This window comes from Terrapene carolina, unplaced genomic scaffold (assembly GCF_002925995.2).
Source record: "Terrapene carolina triunguis isolate 2854851 unplaced genomic scaffold, T_m_triunguis-2.0 Scaffold96, whole genome shotgun sequence".
Lineage (NCBI taxonomy): Eukaryota > Metazoa > Chordata > Testudines > Emydidae > Terrapene > Terrapene triunguis.
In genome coordinates, this window is record NW_020664447.1 from 29,459,191 (window position 1) to 29,478,257 (window position 19,067).

The following is a 19,067-nucleotide window of genomic DNA, read 5'->3' on the forward strand; positions in this document are numbered from 1 at the left end:
CTTTAATTCAATGAAAATGGTTTGAAATCTGGCTTTAATCCTCCCCTTGCTTTGACCATAATGCAGACATGGTGGCCTTGTGCCTGAGCAGCAGGACTGAACCATCCCTGGGGAAAGTAGTGCTGCAGCAGAGGAAACTTCTTATCATCAATTTCTGAAAGGACCCTTGGAAAAATATTTGTATTCTAAACTGGAGAAAGGACCCATCCCCATTTGGGGTCAGGGTGCTGATGAGGCACTGCCACGGGGGTGGGGGAGGGCATGGGAAATTAAAATACCTGTTCGTTTGATTGTCTTGCCCTCTCCAGACCCCTTGGAGGCTACTGCCCAATATCTTTAGCCCCAGCCTGCCCCCTGTCTACTGGCCCAGGCTGTATTTGCTGGACTCCCCTCGGCTGCTTGGCTGCCAGATAGCATGGGTTGGGGGAGGGTTCTGCTGCTCTGCCTGCAATCCTGAAGGCTGTGCTGAGATATCTCTGGGGGGGAGGGAGGCTGCTGCTACCCTGGGGGTCTCCAAGGCGCCTGACTTTGTGGGGGAGGGTCAGTAGTTCCTTGTTCCCCTCCCACTCCTTAGATCAGTGGTTCTCAAACTTTTGTACTGGTGACCCCCTTTCACATAGCAAGCCTCGGAGTGTGACCCCCCTAATAAATTAAAATTACTTTTTTATATACACCTCTACCCCGACCCGATATAACACGGTAAAGCAGCGCTCTGGGGGGCGGGGCTGCGCACTCTGGTGGATCAAAGCAAGTTCCATATAAGGCGGTTTCCCCTATAACGCGGTAAGATTTTTTGGCTCCCGAGGACAGCGTTATATCCGGGTAGAGGTGTATTTAACACCATTATAAGTGCTGGAGGCAGAGGGGGTTTGGGGTGGAGGCTGACAGCTCGCGACTCCCCATGTAATAACCTCACGACCCCCAGTTTGAGAACCCCTGCCTTAGAGCCTCAAGATGCTAGACACTGCACCTGCTTTTTCTGTAAAGGCGCTCTCATTACTTCAGAGGACCCACCTCCCCAGGAGCCTTTCACAGAGTATCAGAACACTTCATCCCATGTCAACCTCCCTTCCTCAGCTCCTGCTACCTCTCTTCCTCACCCCCTGCCAATCCCCCTCTTTACCCTCTGCCAGTCCAATCCCCTCCCATCCTCTGCCCCTCCCCCTCCTCTGCCAGCTCACCCCCTCCCTGCCAGCTCTGCTCGCTCCTGCTTCAGCCTTCACCCCGCTCCCTCCCGCCTGTCCTGGGCGCTCCCCGAGGAGCAGGACGCGCCCGGTAGCTGCCCCACCCCGTGGGACTCCTGGGCACCCTCCACCTGCTGCAGCTCGGCCGGCGGGAGGGGGAGCCAGGCTGCAGCACCCAGGTGGGGGGCATCTCTCCTGCAGTTGCCACCTCCGGGGGCTTCCTCGGCTTCGGCTTTCAGAAGCGCCCTTTCCTGCCAGCCCCGGTGCCCCCCAGTGAATTCCTGTCTGGCGGCCCTGCTCTCTCCTCCCCTGCCAGCATCAGCAGCATCCATCTCCCCTCCCTCCCTCCCTCCGCCTGCATGGAGAGAGAGAATGGCGGAGAGGGAGAAAGGAGCCACGTCCCCGGCCGGATCGTCTCCGTTCCTGGGGCTGCATCTGGCCTCGCCCCCCAATTTCAGGTACCGGAGCTTCCCCCCACCCCAAACCCCTCAGTCCCTTTCCCGGGGGGCGGGGGGTTCGCTGCAGATCTCGTTGGCCCTGCCCCTTCCCCCACCTATCCCTGTTCTGCAGAGCCGGGCTGGGCACAGGCTGCTGCTGCTGCATCCTCTGCTCCATCGCGGGCAGACGCCGGCAGCCCCCGCCGCTTGCTGGCTACTTCCCTCCGAGGCTGGGAACCAGGCGGCGGTGCCCGCTCCCCCCCGAGACTGGGCGAGGGAAGGGGTAAGCCCCCCTCCCCCGAGCGGGCACGCACAGGCTGCATTGCCCTGGGCGGGGGCCGGGGTGGAACAATGCCTGCCTGGGGCTTCAGCCAGCCAGGTCCCCTCTCAGCAGGCTCGGGGCAGTGTAACCCTCCCCACAGGCCAGGGGGTCAAACCCGCTGTCCCCGCCCGCAGCTGCGAAGGAGCCGGCTGCCCTGGAACAGGTGGTGTCTGCCGCGGGCGGTGCTCTGCTCTCTGGAGGAGGCGGGGGCTTGTGCCTGCAGCCTAGTGGGGAGGGCTGGGCTCTGGGCCCTGTTTTCCCTGCCGGCTTTGTGTAGGGAGGGGCTGCAAACACAAACATCCCCCCCACCTCCAACCCCAAATCCCTCCACAGCCTCCTCTAGCATCCTTCTGTCCCCCAAAATCCTCCCCTTATATCCCCCTCACGTGTCTTGCACATGCTTCCCCCAAATACCCCCCACCTCCTACCCAACTCTTCACACACCTACCTCCAGTCCTCTCACCCCCCTCACTGTCTTCCAAATCCTCCCTACTTCCCACCCAAGCCCCAACACCTTCCCCATCTTCTCCCAACCCTCCCCCCCCCACGCACACACATACACACCCCACTCAAAAGCCTTCCTCCACACCCAAAAAACGCCCCCCCTTCCCCAAAACAACCTTCCTCCCCAGGAAATATTTCCTTCCTCTCAAACAACCCCTTTTTTATGTCCCCTCAGAGACCCCTACCCCAGGTACAGACCTGAAACAGAAAACAAACCCAGGAGGGTGCTGTGGATTTAGAATTGGTCCTCTCAGAAATACTGAGCAAACCTGAAGGCTGTGAAACTGTTCACAATATGGCCTGACAGCCCCAGGCAGAAGCAGGGACAGGAGCAGAGGTGGACTGAAGAACCTACAGCTGCCTAGTTGAGATAAGGGTACAGGTGGGCTTGGGGGGCAGGATGCCTGCCAATGACTTTTGGAGAGCAGGATTAGCAAAGAGGTGCACTTGGGGCAGGGGCAGTGCCTGGCATTTGACCATATATAGGCCCTGTCACTATTTTTTCCTCCTATTTGGTGGGCTTGATGTCATTTGTTTTTCTGAAATTCTGAGCAGTTGTTCTCTGGTTATCGTGTGTGTGTCTTGAATGGTGAGGCACTAAGGCTAGAATTGGGTCTGAGCTGGGCAGGGAGGTGAGATCTGTACTGCGTTGTTTATGCTGAGAGATTCTGGGGGGCAGGAGAGATGCTCCACACCTGTGATCAGAGGTAAATGTTTCACGTTTGACTCTGTCGGCAGTCCAGGGGTCTGAGAGTTGAGGAAAGAGATTATCTGCCATCATTTTGGAGGGGAAGCTGATGTGTTGTTTGGGCATTGTGAGGCTGGGTGATTTACCTGTAAGGGCCCTGCCCCTGTGCAGACTGTCATTTGGTTCTGGAGTTTCCTCTGCTAAACAGCTTTGTGGGGCTCTGTAAACAGCAGTCCCCTCTCTTCTTTTTAGTTCTAATGCTGCCTGTTTGATTTGTTTGAAGCCATTGCATGCAACATGGCTGCATAAACCATGCAAATTAAGCAATTAAAGCTGCCTCTGGAAAGGTCCACCATGAAGAAAAGGCTCAGCCACAGAGCTGGGTAATGTGAGCTGAGCAGCAGAGCTCAGCTCAGCCTGGTCCCGTGACAGTCTCGGGCTTGCTGTGTACTGCTGTCCTAGATACAACGTTTGTCTCCTGGGCTCTGTCCTCTCCAATGTAAACAGCAACACCCAGGGAAGGAAGAGCAAGGTGCTAGCTCCTTCTGTTGACCAGGTCTCCAGAAGTGGAGTCCAAATTCTCAGGAAGCAACTTTTAATGGGAAAGGGAGCAGGGAATAGTCATACCTTGTACGGGGAGGTGTCAGAGCCCTGAGATTTAATGAGAACTCAGGGGTCTCTGAAGTTAGGGCAAATCATTCCAGGAGCCCGGAGTTTGGGATCAAGTTCTTGGGATTGATGGAAACAATTCTGAGGTCTCTGAACTTGAGGGGGGATTTTGAAGACCCAGAGATAATGTTGAAATATTTAGGGATGTGGGGGGGAGTTGGACACACACACACCCCACTTGCTTCCCCGCCAGGGTGTGTTATCTGGCAGGTGTAAGCACTGGGGAGTGGGAAGCTGTGTAAACAGAGAGTATCTGGGGTGACAGAGTCCAAAAGTCACTGACAGGCATCCTACCCCCCCACCAACCCCATCCTTTCTACTGTAGTCAGCTCCAGCACCTGTGAGAGGAGAGACCTCCCACTCTTGGGTTGCCTTAGGGCTTCCATTGTTCTGGGCTGAAAAGGGCAGCAGAGACTTCAGTCAAGGGTGAAGTGAGGTGCTGAATGAACCATGAGGACATGTGAATGCTGTGCTTCTGGCACAAGGGGAATCCCACCCACATTTCCTGCTGCTATTCCTACCCCTTCTGAATGGCAACACACAGGCTCCCAGCAAAGGACAGCAGAGCCATGAGGTAGTGTGTCCCCTTTAATACCTAAGAGAATCAGCACTGCCAGATAGCCCCAAAATGGAGACAATGAGTGGGGGCAAGAAGTTCTGATTAGTTCTCTAGTATGAAGGCCTCGCATCATCTGAAAAGGGTCTGGGAAGCAACAGTGTGGGATGAGGCCCTTCTTTTTTAGGGCAGCCTCCTTGGGTGGTCACCTTGTCTCAGTGAGGGGAATTCTAGACATTAGAGATGGAAAAGTCCCATTAGGTTCCATTTGTCCCCTGGGCCGAAGGCAGGATTGGTCCCTACAATCTATTCTCCAGGGTTGTGCTCCCATCAGCTTTAAATATCCCAAGCAATGGGGCTCCCGTCCCCTTCTGTAGGAGACAATCCCACAGCCTCACATACCCCACTGCCAAGAAGCTCCTGAGATTCAGCCCAAGTTGCTTTGAGCAGGGGGTTGGACTAGATGACCTCCTGAGGTCCCTTCCAACCCTGATATTCTATGATTCTATGATTAAGTTTTTCTTTGCACTGTCTCATCCTCCAATTCCTACTTCTATCCTGTAACAGGGTGGCTTGCCCCCGTAAGGGCTAGAGCCCAGGGGCCAGTCAACCCTAGTTACTAAGGAGACACCTGACCAGGCAGCAGGATACCTTTCTTTGCAGTGTTAATGTCAGAAACTTTTCCTGCCACTCACTGGACTTTCTAACTCTAAATTACCTGTCAGCTGGAGGAAGTGGCCCCTGTGTGGCTGCTAATAGTTCTGTAGTCTGGTTGTGGCCATGTCGGGGATGGCCAGTTGTGCAGGCCAGGGATAGAGTATATCAGGGCTGTCTGAGCCAGGATGAGGGCCCAGCAGGGTGAGTTTCACAGAGGGTTTTGCACTAGAGCTGTTTGCCAGCCCTCTGGGGAAGGATTGTCCAGTGCTCACCCTAGAGCTGGGACAGGAGTCAGGCTGCTGCAGCTGTGTTATTGTCTCCTAGTCTGTGCCCAGGGAGGAGAGGATAGGGATGGGGACAAGTGAGAGATGCTTCACCTGAAATTCTGTTACTAAAAGAGCTCTCAATAGTTGATGTAAGAGCTTCGCTTTTAAAGCAGGAGTGGGGTGTAAAGCGTTATGCAAAGCTCGCAGCTGCTAGTTGCCCCGGGCCCAATTCTCCACAACCCTGCACCTTGTGTAGTCATTGACACCACTGGGTAAGCATTCTGACTTGGTGGTGTTTTACACCTACTTTGCACTGGTGTAAATGACTGCATAAGGTGCAGAGCACCAATGAATCTGACCCCTGTCCGTAGCAGTGACCAGGTCTGAGAAGGAAGAAAGTGGAGGGGGCAGGGGGCAGCTCCCTTTAGCAGGCTGCAGACAAATCACTCTGTACTGAGTCTGAGAAGAACTTGGAAGGTAACCAGTACTCGGAAGGGAGCCATCCAGAAAAAAAACTGGAGGAGATGCTGCAAAAAGTAGTGGTAGGAATGTAACAGAAGGGGGTGGTGGGTGGCAGAGATGTTTTGGGGGCATCTTTTGGCCCTGAGGCACACCCATTTCCAGCTTTCCTAATAAAGAGCCATAGCATCAGTCCAGATGCTGAACAGCAGGGCTCCTGGGAAAACTACCCCCTAGGGGAGCTATTTGCATGGTTCAGGGAAGTTGAGAGAGAATACCTGAATCCCTCTGGGAGTCTGACTATAACAAAGGGAGCTGGGCAGCATTCCTATTAGAAGGGCTTCTAAAGAGAGGGCTGTCTCTAGGAAAAGGGAGTGAACCTCTTTGTATTTCCCCAGGACGATCAGGGGAGTCTAGGCTGAGGTGGAAATCAAGCCCTGCGTTACAGATTGATTTGTCTGTTGTATGTGTTGGGGTGTCTGAGTAGTCAGCTCAGAGGCAATGGGCAGGGCATTTGTTTTAATGCTCTACAAAATGAGGCTTCTCTGAGGATGCTTCTCTTTGGCTTAAGCAAAAGACCCTCTGGTTCCTGTGTGGGGGAAAAGGAACTGGAGCCCAGCCACAAAGGTGTTTCCCTCTGAACTAGCACTGTATTGAATGCCCCAGTACGGTGCTGACTTGCAGATGGAATATCAGAACAAAGTCCTGACTGCTTCTGTTCATCAAAGATCTCTTTGCAATTTTGCAAGTGTCAGGGTGGTAACCCAGCTATCCTAGCCAAATTCCAGCTCAGGTGATTCTGTTCCGTGATCCTACATTCCCTCCACAGGTTCAGATGGACACAGAACTATTCTTCACTTCCTTTCCTGAACTGTTGTGTAGCGTGGCTCTGTCTGTTAATCAGCTGCCAGCTCCTACCCCAGAGGTGGCTGCATTAAAGTGGCTGGTAAAGTGACTTCTGTATGTTAGTGCCCTGGAGAAACATAAGTTATTAAAATGCAACTTTTACCACTGGCTTTGGCAACTGGGGTCTGCAGCTTTTGAGGTGCTGATAGAGGCAAGATGTGTCACCTGCAAAGACACATTTGTGATTTGCCTTGCCTATGTTAAGTGACCTGGGTAGGAAACTCTTGCTACACACAGTGTCACGGGTAACAAGGAGACTGGCCTGCTGGGTAATAAGGAGATTTCTCCATGCTCTGGGACCTGGTGCATTTTGCAGGAAGTGACCTGGATGTCTGCTTGTTGTTCATGCAGCATGTAAGCTGTTGCTAGGAAGGGTTTGAGCATCTTGAGGGGATTCTAATGACTTCTTCCAAGCCAGTGTGGATCACTGCAGGAGCAGGAATGAAGAAGACCAGCTGGTGTCCAGTTTTTAATGCAAAAGCACCACGGACAGCTCTGTCAATGCACCTCAATTTTGAGTTGCAGTATTCCCTGCTATTCCACCTTGGGCCTTTCAAGGAGTGAAGGCTAATTTCATAACACACACATACCTACTAAAGTGAGGCGGGGTTGGAGAAGATCAGCTAGGGATGTGACAGCTGAATCTTTTGCTGCTGGCGGGATTTGGGTGGGTGCAGTCTTGGTCCATGAAATAATACAAAGAATTATGACTCTGATGATGATAAAATTAATGGAAAGGAACATGTTTTAAAATGGCAATTTACCAGGCTGCCCACTCACCCCTGCCCACATCAGCCTGCATAAGCGCTCATCTTGTGGAGTGTGTGTGTCGGGGGCGGGGGGGTGTCATGGACTGCCTTATATTCTCCCTCCTCCTCCCCACTCCAAAGAATGGTGGGTAGATGGGACAACTATGAAAGAGTTACCCTGTAAAGCCAGTAGCCATCATGCTTACTACCCTCATGGGCTGCACAAAGTCTAGATCTACTTCCTTGTTCTCTTCAGAATGAGGAGGCAGAGAGACTGTGTGGTCTACTGCAGTGTTTCTCAATGGCCAGTCTGTGGATTGGCACCAGTCCCTGAGATCTCCCTGACACAGTTTAGGAAGGCAGCCGGTCCCTGGTATCAAAAAGGTTGAGAAACACTGGTCTAGTGGACTGAGCATGCAGGGACTTTGGGTCCTATTCCTGGTTCTGAAAGGGAGCGTGGTTTAGCAGACTGAGCATGGGACCGGGAGACAGGATTGTCATGGGTTTTGTTCCTGGCTCTGCCACTGGCTTGCTGTTGTGACCTTGGACAAGTCCCTTCTACTCTTTCTGCCTCAGTTTCGCAACCTGTAATATGCAGATGATATTTCCTTTCTTTTAAGGGGGCTGTCAGTGTGAGCACCAGAAAGGTGAAACATGCTATGTAACTGCTAAACATTATTATTATTATTGTTAGCAGGGCTTGAAAAATCCCCTCACTTAGGGTGAATAGGAAGCTTCTCGAGGTGAATGCCTTCAACTTCTGCAGAATGTGAATTTTCATTAAAAAACAAACTTTTTAGCTCGTATGGTTGTGAGGAAAATCTTCAAGTCACCTACGTATAATTGATGCAATTATATCTGCCTGAGTTTTCAGACTGATGGCTCACAGTGAAAACTGACCAGAGTCTTATTGGGTTTGACAGCAGCTATTGAGATTTTTACGATCAGCAGTGAAACTGATTGAAAGGAGGGTTGTTTCACTCTGCTAGTACTTGGGGAAGCTCTGAGCAGCAGCAGAGGCAAGTGTAGGAGCTAGTCACTGGGGAGGAGGATCAAAAATGGATGTGGGCAAATGGAGACCTACACTTGCAGCAGCCAGGAAGTTTCTGAGTGGGAGGGGCAGGGGGAAATAGGTAGAGAGAGCTCTTTCTCCCTTCCATCAGCTGAGGGACTTAAAATGTATCAGACATCTACTAGCTGATATAAAAGATGGAGCCTGTGAGCCCTTGATAATCTTTATCAATTATCTGCCAGAAAATCATTGCTGATAAAGTTTGCAAATGACACAAAAATTGGTGGAGTAATAAATGATAAGGACAGGTCAGTTACAGAGCACTCTGGATCACTTGGTAAATTGGACTCACTTGAACAACATGAGTTTTAATATAGTCAAATGTATATCTAGGAAACAAGACTGTAAATCATAGTTGTAAGAAGGGTAACTATGAGTTGGAAAACAGAGAATCTGAAAAGGATTTTGGGGTGATGGTAGATAATCAAGTGATCATGAGCTTCCAGTGTGGTGCTGTGGCTAAGACAGCAAATGTGATCTTTGGATGTATATGCAAGGGAATAATGGTAGAAGTATGGAGATGTTATTACCTCTGTATCTGGCATTAGCATGACCAATATTGGAATACTGTATCCAGTTCTAGTGTCCACACTTCAACAATGATGCTGACAAACTAGAAAGGGTTCAGAAAAGAATGATTTGAGATCTGGAAAACCTGCCTTAGAGAGAGAGAAAGTAAAGAAGCTCCCTTCTAATTAGCTGTAACTTAAAGAGAAAGCTAAGCGGTGACTTGATCATGGTCTACAAGTACCTACTTGGGGAGAAGACTGCTTATAACAGAAGGCTCTTTAATCAACAGACAATGGTATAATTACATCCAATGGCTGGAAGCTGAGGCTAGGCAAATTCAGACTAGAAATAAGGTGTGCATTTTTAACAGTGAGATAAACTGTTCCCTTGGTGAATTACCCTAGGGATGTGGTAGATTCTCCATCATTTGAAGTCTCAAAATCATGACTGAATGTCTTTCAAAACCCTCTGCTCTAGCTCGACCACAAGTTATGGATCTGATGCAGCAGGAACCGCTTGGTGAAGTTATATGACCTGTGTTATGCAGGAAGTCAGTCTCTAGAAGAACATAATGGTCCCTTGTGACCTTAAAATCTATGACAAGCAGAGTCCAGGGAGAGCTCCATGGTCAAGGTTCCGGCACCTCCCATTTCCCAGCAGCTGGAATGCAGGGCCGCTGCAAGGAAGTTTCGCGCCCTAGGCGAAACTTCCACCTTGCGCCCCCCACCCGCCCTGAGGGGCCCCCCCCCCCGGCAGCTGCCCCCCCCCCCTGCCCGCCGGCGCCCCCCCCCCCCCGGGGAACTGTGCGGCAGCTTCCCACCCCAGCTCACCTCTGCTCCGCTTCCTCCCCAGGCACGCCACCCCCGCTCTAATTCTCCTCCCCTCCCAGGCTTGCGGCACCAAACAGCTGATTGGCACTGCAAGCCTGGGAGGCGGGAGAAGTGGAGCGGCGACCGTGCGCTCGGGGAGGGGGTGTAGGAACGATGTAAAAAAAAACTGGGGGCACCGCTTTTTGGCGCCCCCAAATCTTGGCGCCCTAGGCAACCGCCTAGTTTGCCTAAATGGTAGCACTGGCCCTGCTGGGATGGGGTTGCTTTTGACTGGACAGTGAGCTGCCCACATCTTCTCATTGATCTTTAGCTTAGCATGTTTAGTCCTCTGACTCCTTGGGCTTGGAAATGTTATCAGACACCTCAGTGTGAGGGGATGGACGGGGGAGAGATGGGAAAACAAATTAGAGAGAAATTGAAGGGGAGGATATAGAGACGAAAATACAGGGAAAGGAAGAGAGAGAGGGAAAAGAGGAAATAGACACCAAAAACAATACAGGAAAAGATGCCTCATGATTTATTATAGGAAAGAAAGAAGATGGGGGAAGTGGAATTAAAGCCAGGAAGATTATGTAAGTTACACTTTTTAAAGGGTATTACTTAGAAAGTTCATTAGTGATTTAACTTACAGTTCAGTGCAGCACTCATTAAAAAGTACACATAGTTAATTGGTTTAACTCGCAAGGGGTGTGGTTTGGGGGTGTTACAACACAGGGACTCTGCCCTGTATGGTAAGATTAGTCCTAGGGCTAGTATGTTTTGGGTAAGTTTCAACCCCTGATTGTTGGTCTCCCTGTGTCAGGGCCCACTGGCAGCAAGAGATCTTTCTATTGTGATGCTTTCATTGGGCAGATCCCACTTGTTCCTGTTAAACTTGTGGAATTGAATGCTTGATTACCAGAGTAGCTGTTGATGTTGTTCTAACTCCCCTCCACTCTCTTAAAAGCTTGAAATGAACCCAACCTTAGCACCTGATCCTGGGGAGCTGGCTGTGCTCACTGCTATCCCGGACCACACCATTGCCAGACCCTGGGCAGAGAGACTAGACCCAGAATGGGCCAGCAGAGGGATGTGGGGGTGCAGGGGGGAGAGGCTGAAAGTCTGGGGATTTAGATAATTTCTGAAAGCACATGAAACACGAGCAGCCCCACCTTGTCCTTGTCAGGCACTTTCATGTGTGTCTAAATACTGTGCTGCCCCTTTAAATTTCTTTTTATAGATGAAATGATGGTTCTCTCATTGACAAGTAAAAGCCGCAGACTGCCCCATTCCCACCTGGGACTGTGGTCCATGCAGAGGCTGACTAGACCAAGTAGGGGCCTTGCAAGGGCAGGAGAAGGTGGCTCAGCAGAGCTGGTATCAATGATGTGGTAACTCAATGCCCCCTACCCTGTCTGCTGGTGATGGGGGGGGGAGGAGCAGGAACTGCTATTGAGCAGGAGCCTGGCTGGCTGGCTGAGAGACTCAGCAGCCCAGGCAGAGTGCAGGGCCTGGCACCATCTCAGCTCAGTGGGTTATTTTTTTCCCAAGACAGCTGATTCAATCTATTTTTAATGAGCTCCCCTAGATTGCGCAGTGGGGAGGCAGAGAGTGGCGCAGGAAGCAACGGGCTCTGAGCTGGGGCAGGCAGAGGGGCAGCACACACAGAGCTCAGCTCCTTTGAGCCTGGCTCCTCTCTCTGGGGCCCTGAAACAACAAGGAAGGGGTTCCTCTTAAATGCAGCTGGCCTTGAGAATGGAATCAAGCACAGAAGAGGAGAGCTGGCTGGAGGATCAGTGGGAGAAATGGTAGGGAACTGTGGGAAGGGAGGGCTGGGAAGCAGTCACGCACCTCTGGGTGCACCCCCTCCTTCTGCATGTGATGCCTACAGAGCAGGAGTGAAATTGGTACGTACTTGGCCCATAGTTTATCGGCTGCATGGTAGCTGGGTACAGAGGAGACCAGAGCAACCAAGACTGCTGCTTCCTCCCCATCAGAGCAGTCATGAGCTCGCACGCAGGAAGCCCCTCCGTGCCTGAGGCAGGAGCAGTCGCTGGAAATGTGTTTATTTTAGCAACAGGTGAAGGGATTCCCCAAATCAGAATGCCAGCATTTCATGCTCATTTTGTCCCCGTGTGATAAGTGACACCGGGTGGCTGAAAGGCAGAGGAGGCTCAGGCCTGTGAAGAGGAAGCCGAGAGGGGGTATCTGTTGAGAGCAGCTGAGGAAGCAGTGCAAATGCCGACCCCTGCAATAAAGATCAGCCGAAGGGAGTGCTGTGCTGCAGGCTCTCTTTCCCCCAGCTCCTGTCTATTCTGTGCAGATAGTAAAAGTCCCAGAGGTTTGCCCCAATACCCTTGCCCAAAATGGCCTCTTCCCCACTGCTGGACACTGGCAGGAGGCTGCATGTGAAAGGGACCCTGGGAGGGGAGCTAGATGCTTAGAAATACCTTGGAAGGGAGATTACCCTCCCCACCCCTTTTCTGCCCTGTCTCTCTAGGAGTGGACAATTGACATACTCTTCCCTTGAGTTTCTTACCAGCAGGGGGGAAGGATGTTTCTTGCTGCTGCCTTGGTGTCTCAGGAGGATTCAGCAAGGACATGATTCGGGGTAGGGTGGGACGGGTTCCTGCTTTCTGGCATTATAACTCTGGAGGTTCCAAGGGGGATACAAGGAGCATAAAAAGGGCTCTTGGGCATGGCTGCTGCCTTGGCATCCAGGACCGATGGGGATCAAAACAAACCTGGAGGGTGAGATTGGTCTTTCAAAGACCCTTCACCTTTCTGAGAAGCAGTGGATTATGTAAGTATCCCCCCTGCCCTTCCTCACTTGTATCATCTGGAACCCTGACCCATTCCCCTTCCTGCTCTTCAAGATCCCAACATGGCACTCCCCCAGAGTGACCTTGCCTTTGGTTCTGTTCCTCTCCACTCCAATATTGGGGCCTTCTCTTCTCCATGGACCGTGTTAGCCATTGGGGTTTTCTGGCCAAAATCTCTGCCCCAGCTGGATTCAGACACTGGTGTTGAAAATGCTCTTCTGTATGAGTAGAGAAAATAGCCTGCAACCTTATCTACACACACAACTTGCACCAGTTTAACTAAACTGGCTTAAAAACTGATTTAAGTTTAAACAGTTGCAAACCCCTGTGTAGCCACTATGATTTCAGTTTAAGAGCTTATTTTGGTTTACCATAATCTGTTTTTAAACATATTATTCTGGACAAAAAGAAGCCACTCGTAAACTGAAATAACAGTCTCTACAACAAAGTTCCACTAAATCAGTTTAAAACCACATCTCTAGTCCAAATGGTGCAAATTTGTATGTAGATGAGACTAGAGACTGTTCAGTTTAGAGATATGCTAGATGAGAGCTATATGATGGAGGTATATAAAATAACAAATGTTTGGACGAGGGAAATCGGGTGCTCCTGTTCACATGTTCTCAGAATACAAGAACAAGGGGGCATGCAATGAAACTGCTAAAAGGAAATACATTTGTAAACAAGGCACAATTAGCCTGTGGAATTCACTGCCACAACGTACCACTGAAAGCCAAGAGCTTAGATGGATTCAAAAAAGAATTGAGTATTTTTATGGATATTGACATTAGATAGTAAATGTAAAAAGGGGAAATATATAAATCTTCTGTGTTTTAGAGCATAAACCAGCCACTAACTGCCAGGGGTTGTTTCCCCATGTGAGCAAATGATTCACATAATTGTCCACTATGGGGATTTCTTGTACCTTCCTCTGAAGCATCTGCCACTGACTCCTGTCAGAGTAGGTTACTGGATTAGATGGATCCTCGTCCATCTCAGCCTGTGTTCCTAATATAGGATCTTGTTCCTAAAATGTTAATTCTCTGGTTCCACCTAGCTATGTGTTGTTGGTGGGAATAGGGGCAGGAGAATGCAGATTCTTCCTGCCCCGTCTACTTCCTTCCCCACCCCTTTCCTACTTTGGGACCCCTTGTATTTCCCTTTGTGTGCAGTGGCTGGTATTCTTTGAGCCCAGGCCCAGCAGCAATGTGTATAGTAGCTTTCTTCTCCCTGGAAGCCACAAGGCCCTGCCTGGAGAGCATCAGACCCCCGCGCAGTACTCTCTAGATCAGTACACATGCTGATCGTCCGAGAAGGGGTCTGGCCACTGCCTCCCCACCAACACACCTTGAGAGACAGCTTTCTGGGCACTGTTGATGAAGAGCAATGCTGAAGACACCTCGTCAGCAGGCATCCAGCAGGGTCACCACAGACTGTATCCAGACCTGGCACTGTGGGAGGGGGAGAGCTGGTGGGGGGCTCTATCCCCATTCAAGAGGTAGATCTCACATGTCTTCCCAATATAGACCAGAGAAACTGCCCCCAATCCCTCTTTCCTAGCCCAGGTACACTGATCCCTGCTGGTGTGCACCCCATTTCACAATGCATCTTGTAAGTGTCACGCACCCTCCCGCCATTCCTCATGGGCCCAGTGCTGGGAGCCTGACGCTGCCCAGACAGCTCTGTGGGCATTTCCTAGCAGGTTAGGTCTGTTTGGCAGTAACTGCATGGTCTTTGCCTCCACCAGGCTCACCCATGACATCAGCCTTGAGGAGTTTGAGGATGAAGACCTCTCTGAAATCACCGATGAGTGTGGAATCAGCCTGCATTGTAAGGACAGCCTGGCCCCCCGGGTAAGGATGCCAATAGCCCTTGGGGATGGGGTGGAGTCGGGCACCAGGGACCTGGGGGGGGGGGGAACAAAGTTGTCTGACTTCATTCTGAATACACTGGTGCGGTTTGTGGAAATTGCAGGTCCCAGCTTGTGGCCTTGGATCAATATGGAGCCTGGCAACTGGGCCCTGCAGTATCCATCAGCTGCATCTGTATGAATGATAAGGCAGCATCAGGCCATGCTGTTGAATTCTGTGACCAGCACGGACCCTTTTAACCCCAGCCCAATGGAAGTCTGTCCCCATCTGACCCTGGCACAGGACCCATTAACCTCCTACCTTCCAGCTTGATGGCCCTCTTGTCCCTTTTGATGCCAGTGCAAAACTCCATTATCCTTACCCCCATCCTGACGAGCTATCTCCCCATCTGACCCTGGCACAGATTCCATTACTCCCAGCCCAAGGAAGAGCTCTTTCAGTCTGACCCCATTGCAGGCCCTGGTACCTAAGGAACTGCATGTGAAACCATCTCAGGTAAATCTGTAAGATTCCTGCTGATGTCCTTATGATTCCATGGCACCAAGCTCTGGCAGTTCCTGTCAGCAACACCATGACTGAGCCACCATTAGAGTGGTTCCCTCTCACTGGGGGGGCTGCAGTGAAAGGTGAAAGCGCTTTGAGCAGTTGGAAGCAGGCCAGGGGATTTGCTACGTCTGTGCCTTTTCTCTGTTTCATTCATGGAGCAAGGTACTAATGAGCTAGCCTTCCGCAGCTAGAATAAACCCCTCAGAGAACAAGTGAAAGACATGCCCCTGTCCCCAGGGAGCTCCATGCTGATCCAGGCAGGAGCTCAGGGAAGGAGCATTTCTGGAGAAGATCTTAGTGGGATTTGAATGAGGAGAGAATTGGACAGACAATGGAAGATAGGACATGCCATACCAGATGAGACCAGTGGTCCTTGTAGTACAGTATCCTGTCTCTGATAGTGGCCAGTACCAGACATTTCAGAGGAAGGTGCAAGAAACCTTGAAATGGACAATCAAAGAGGCCCCTGTTCCTGGGGGAAGCTTCCTCTCTACCCCATCAGTTAGTGGCTGGTTCGGCTGAAGCAGGAGGATTTATAGTCCTTATATGTTTCTAACCTTAGCTAATGTAATTCTGGGTGTTCCCATTAGCTATTTAAATGCTGAATCCTTTTTGAATCTGATGAAGTTCCAAGCATACAGGGCACACAACAAGTGAAGAAGCAAATCCAAGACAGTGAAGGGGCTAGGATGAGCGTAGGGTAGCGGTAGAAATGTGAGTGGTGGGTGACGGGTGATATTCTGTAAGGAGTTGTATGTGGGTGAGGAGCTGGAATCTGATGGGATGGGGGATGGGAGCAGTTGGAATGTTTTTGCCCTGGCCTGATAGCCAATTGCATAGTGGGCTGTCAGACCTCACTGAGGAGGTGTGGGCTGCACAGACACTCAGCTCTGGATTTCTGTTTGTCTGGCAACACAGCGAACGTATCCGATCTGAGGATCAGCCAATTTTTTTTGCGGGCCAGTGGAAGCAATAGCAGAAGGTATCTCAACCCCCTCCTTGACCAAGGGTCATTCCTGCTGTTTAGATCCCAGTTGCTCCCTGTGGCTAGGAGCACTCTTTATTGGGCATACTCTGTATAAAGAGTGCACAGATCTTTTGCCTGTGGCATCCTGAGGTGACACTGCTGCAATGCACTGCGCATGGGCTGCACCTTCAGAGCATGTGGGACCTGGCATTGGTGCAGAATGCAGCTGCCTACTTATTAAGCTGTGCTTCAGAGAGGGTGCATTGCACAGGTGGTAGGGAATCTCTGTTGGTTAGAATTAGTTTCCAGGTGGAGTTGGAGGTGTTGATCTTGACCTATAAGGGTTAGATTTTCAAAGGTATATAGGGGCATAGTGGGATTTTCAAAAGCACCTAAGGAAGTTAGATACCTAACCTGCTTAGGTGCTTTTGAAAATCCCACTAGGAGCCTATCTGCTTCTTTAGGCTCCTAAACACCTTTGAAAATCTGGCTCTAAGTGGTTTGGGACCTCTTTAGCAGTGAGCTACCTCTCTTCATGGGGTCCTGGGGCTGCTGAGATCTGCAGAGGTGCTTGAGCTTACAACCACCTGGCTAAAAGATGGGACAGCTGTCAGGGGGGTTCTGAGAGTGCCCCTCAGCTCTGGAACTGACCTTCACTTCTCCCTTAGTCTGACAGAGCCAAAGTTGCTTGACTTTCAAGCTGAAGGGCTCATGTGTTTTCTCTGGTCTTTGTGGAGGGGGTGGGTTTTATGGTGTTGCTGGTGACAGATAAAATGGTAAGGCAAGACTTGGGAATTTCCGCCTTTGTTTGTATGTTAGAACTAAACATTGTATCCGCCCCATCACCAAGAGGCTAGGTGCTCTATAAATGTTGTGTTACAAATTCCAGCAGCAAGAAAAAGGTTATTAGCTGCAATCTAGTGATGTGCCAGCGGTGCGATAATGGGTTAAACTTCAGCAAGGAGTTGTAAGTTGCAACATGCAGTGCTGCATGTCCTGTTGACTTGCACAGATTCTCTCTCTCTCGAGTGCAGGTGAATGCAGGGAAAGAGGATGCAGATTGGCAATGTTTCATAAAAGGGATGCTGACTACAGTGAGGAGACAGGTGAAATAAAAATGGTTGCTCTGAAACCTGTCGATGTGCAACATGTAAATCCCTCACCAGCCTTAAACGTTCTGGGGAATGTTGAGGAGACCTGGAAAAGGTTCAAACTGCCATTTGAACTGTCTGTGAAAGCCACAGTGGCTAGTAAAATGGAGGATGAGTGCAAAATTGCATTGATTGAGCAGTAGCAGAAACATGGGATGTTTACGATGTCTTCCATAGTAAAGGGAAGAAAGCTTTGAAGAAGTAATATACAGGTGTGGGGATCGTTGTGTCTTTAGAAAAAAATGTTCCATATGAAAAATGGATTTTCTGGGTAAGGAGTCACAAAGAAGGAGAAATGTTAAGAGTTCATCCCAGACTTAAAATTAAGAAGCCAATTTTGTGAATTTAGATTATCAGGACTTCCTCATTACTGTTGGACCCCAAAACTCTTCAGTCTGTAAAGAGGTACATGAAAGGAACAGAGGGACATAGACCTGATACTTGGAAAGGCAGGGATTAAGATTTTGGCCACACAAAAACTTTTGGTACTTTGGAATCTGAGACACCTTAATGGGGCCTGTTTTACAGAGGATGGGTGTCTTCTGAAAATCAGGCCACTTTAAGGTGTTTCAAGTTGGGAATCCAAAATGCAGGGCACTTTAGAGAATCTTGACACTGAAGCAGTTCTTGGCTATTGTTCATCTGCCATGCAGTGAAATGACTAGAAATGTAAATACAGGCCAGCAAAGCTCAGTGCCAGCAAGACTCAGTGCACCTGGTTGGTAGGTAGGTAGACAGGTAGGAAGGAAAGAAAAGCTTTCAAAAATAAAAGGGTAAGAGAAACCAAACAAGGAAGGATGTAAGCAATGTGGCAGCTGCATTTAGCATAGAGAGGATATCCGGTATTGAGAAAATATTCAGGATATTAAAGGGGGTGCAGATAGTGACACCTGTGAGTAAGGCTGCCCAACACTTGCCATTATACGACCCTATTTGCAGTCACTTATAATGTTGCCAAACTTTAACCATCTGGGCTGAAATTCGTCATGCTGTATATCAGTCTCAGGTTGAAATTTTCCAAACAATTTCTGCAAAGACAGTTCAGTGGTTTCTTGGAACAAGATTAGGGAAAAATACATTGTTTTGTCCATTTATAAAAAATTCTTACAGCCATTTTGTTGAGGAGATCTAGTGCCTCTATACTTTGACCCAGAGACCTGAAACTTGTCAAGGAGGCCTTGGCATCAGGAATGTGCCTTTTGCTGTCCCTGTGAAGATCCACCCAAATTTGGCCAAGTTGTGAGCCTCTGGAAATCAGTTAGCACAAACTCAATAGAGACATACTAGAGTTTGGCAGCTAAATTCTCTGGAGATTCTGTGCATCTTGAGAATGCTCCAGCTCCTCAATGCTCATATGTGCCAACTGCCTTTGCATGTTCCAGCCCAGGACTACAGGGGCTGAGCAGCACTTTCCCTGCAGCCAGGGCCATGGTGTCTCAGTACTTGCAGGCAGGGCCATGGTGTCTCAGGACTTGAGAAGTGAGAGCAAAGAGACACTTTTCTGTGCTCTCAGTGCTTCCTGCGCTGGTACCAAGGCAGCATGGATGATGATGAGGGAAGAGCCTGATGTGCATGCAGAGGAATGAGATGCTGGGATGCTGAGGGGGGCAGGAGTGTAAACTGGGACGTAGAGCAAAGAGAGGGTCCAAGGGAGAGACTAGGGACAAGGGGCCGGGATGGGGTGGAGGCACTGGGACACTGATTTGGGATCCTGTGCACTGAAGGAGGCAGGGGACCTGTGGAAATAAATAGTATATGATCATGTAATTAAAGTGTGTGTCATAAGGCATATGCACCAGGGGGCCAAATTGCACTGACAATTCCTAACTTCTGAGTGGTGTGCTTGACTTTGCGGCCATAACATTTTCTTAGTGTAGTGTTTTGTATGTCATGTAATGTATACACATGTGTAAAATCTGTAA

General features: G+C 50.0%; 1 protein-coding gene across 1 annotated transcript in view; it reads left to right on the forward strand.

Moving 5' to 3' along the window:
• Nucleotides 1-1,556: 1,556 nt before the first annotated feature.
• Nucleotides 1,557-19,067, forward strand: part of MAPK8IP1 (mitogen-activated protein kinase 8 interacting protein 1) — a 46,230-nt gene continuing 28,719 nt past the window's right edge. The window contains exons 1-2 of the mRNA XM_024214467.1: nt 1,557-1,642; nt 14,358-14,463. Of these exons, the coding sequence (XP_024070235.1) occupies nt 1,557-1,642; nt 14,358-14,463 (192 nt within the window). The remainder of the gene's footprint in view (nt 1,643-14,357; nt 14,464-19,067) is intronic.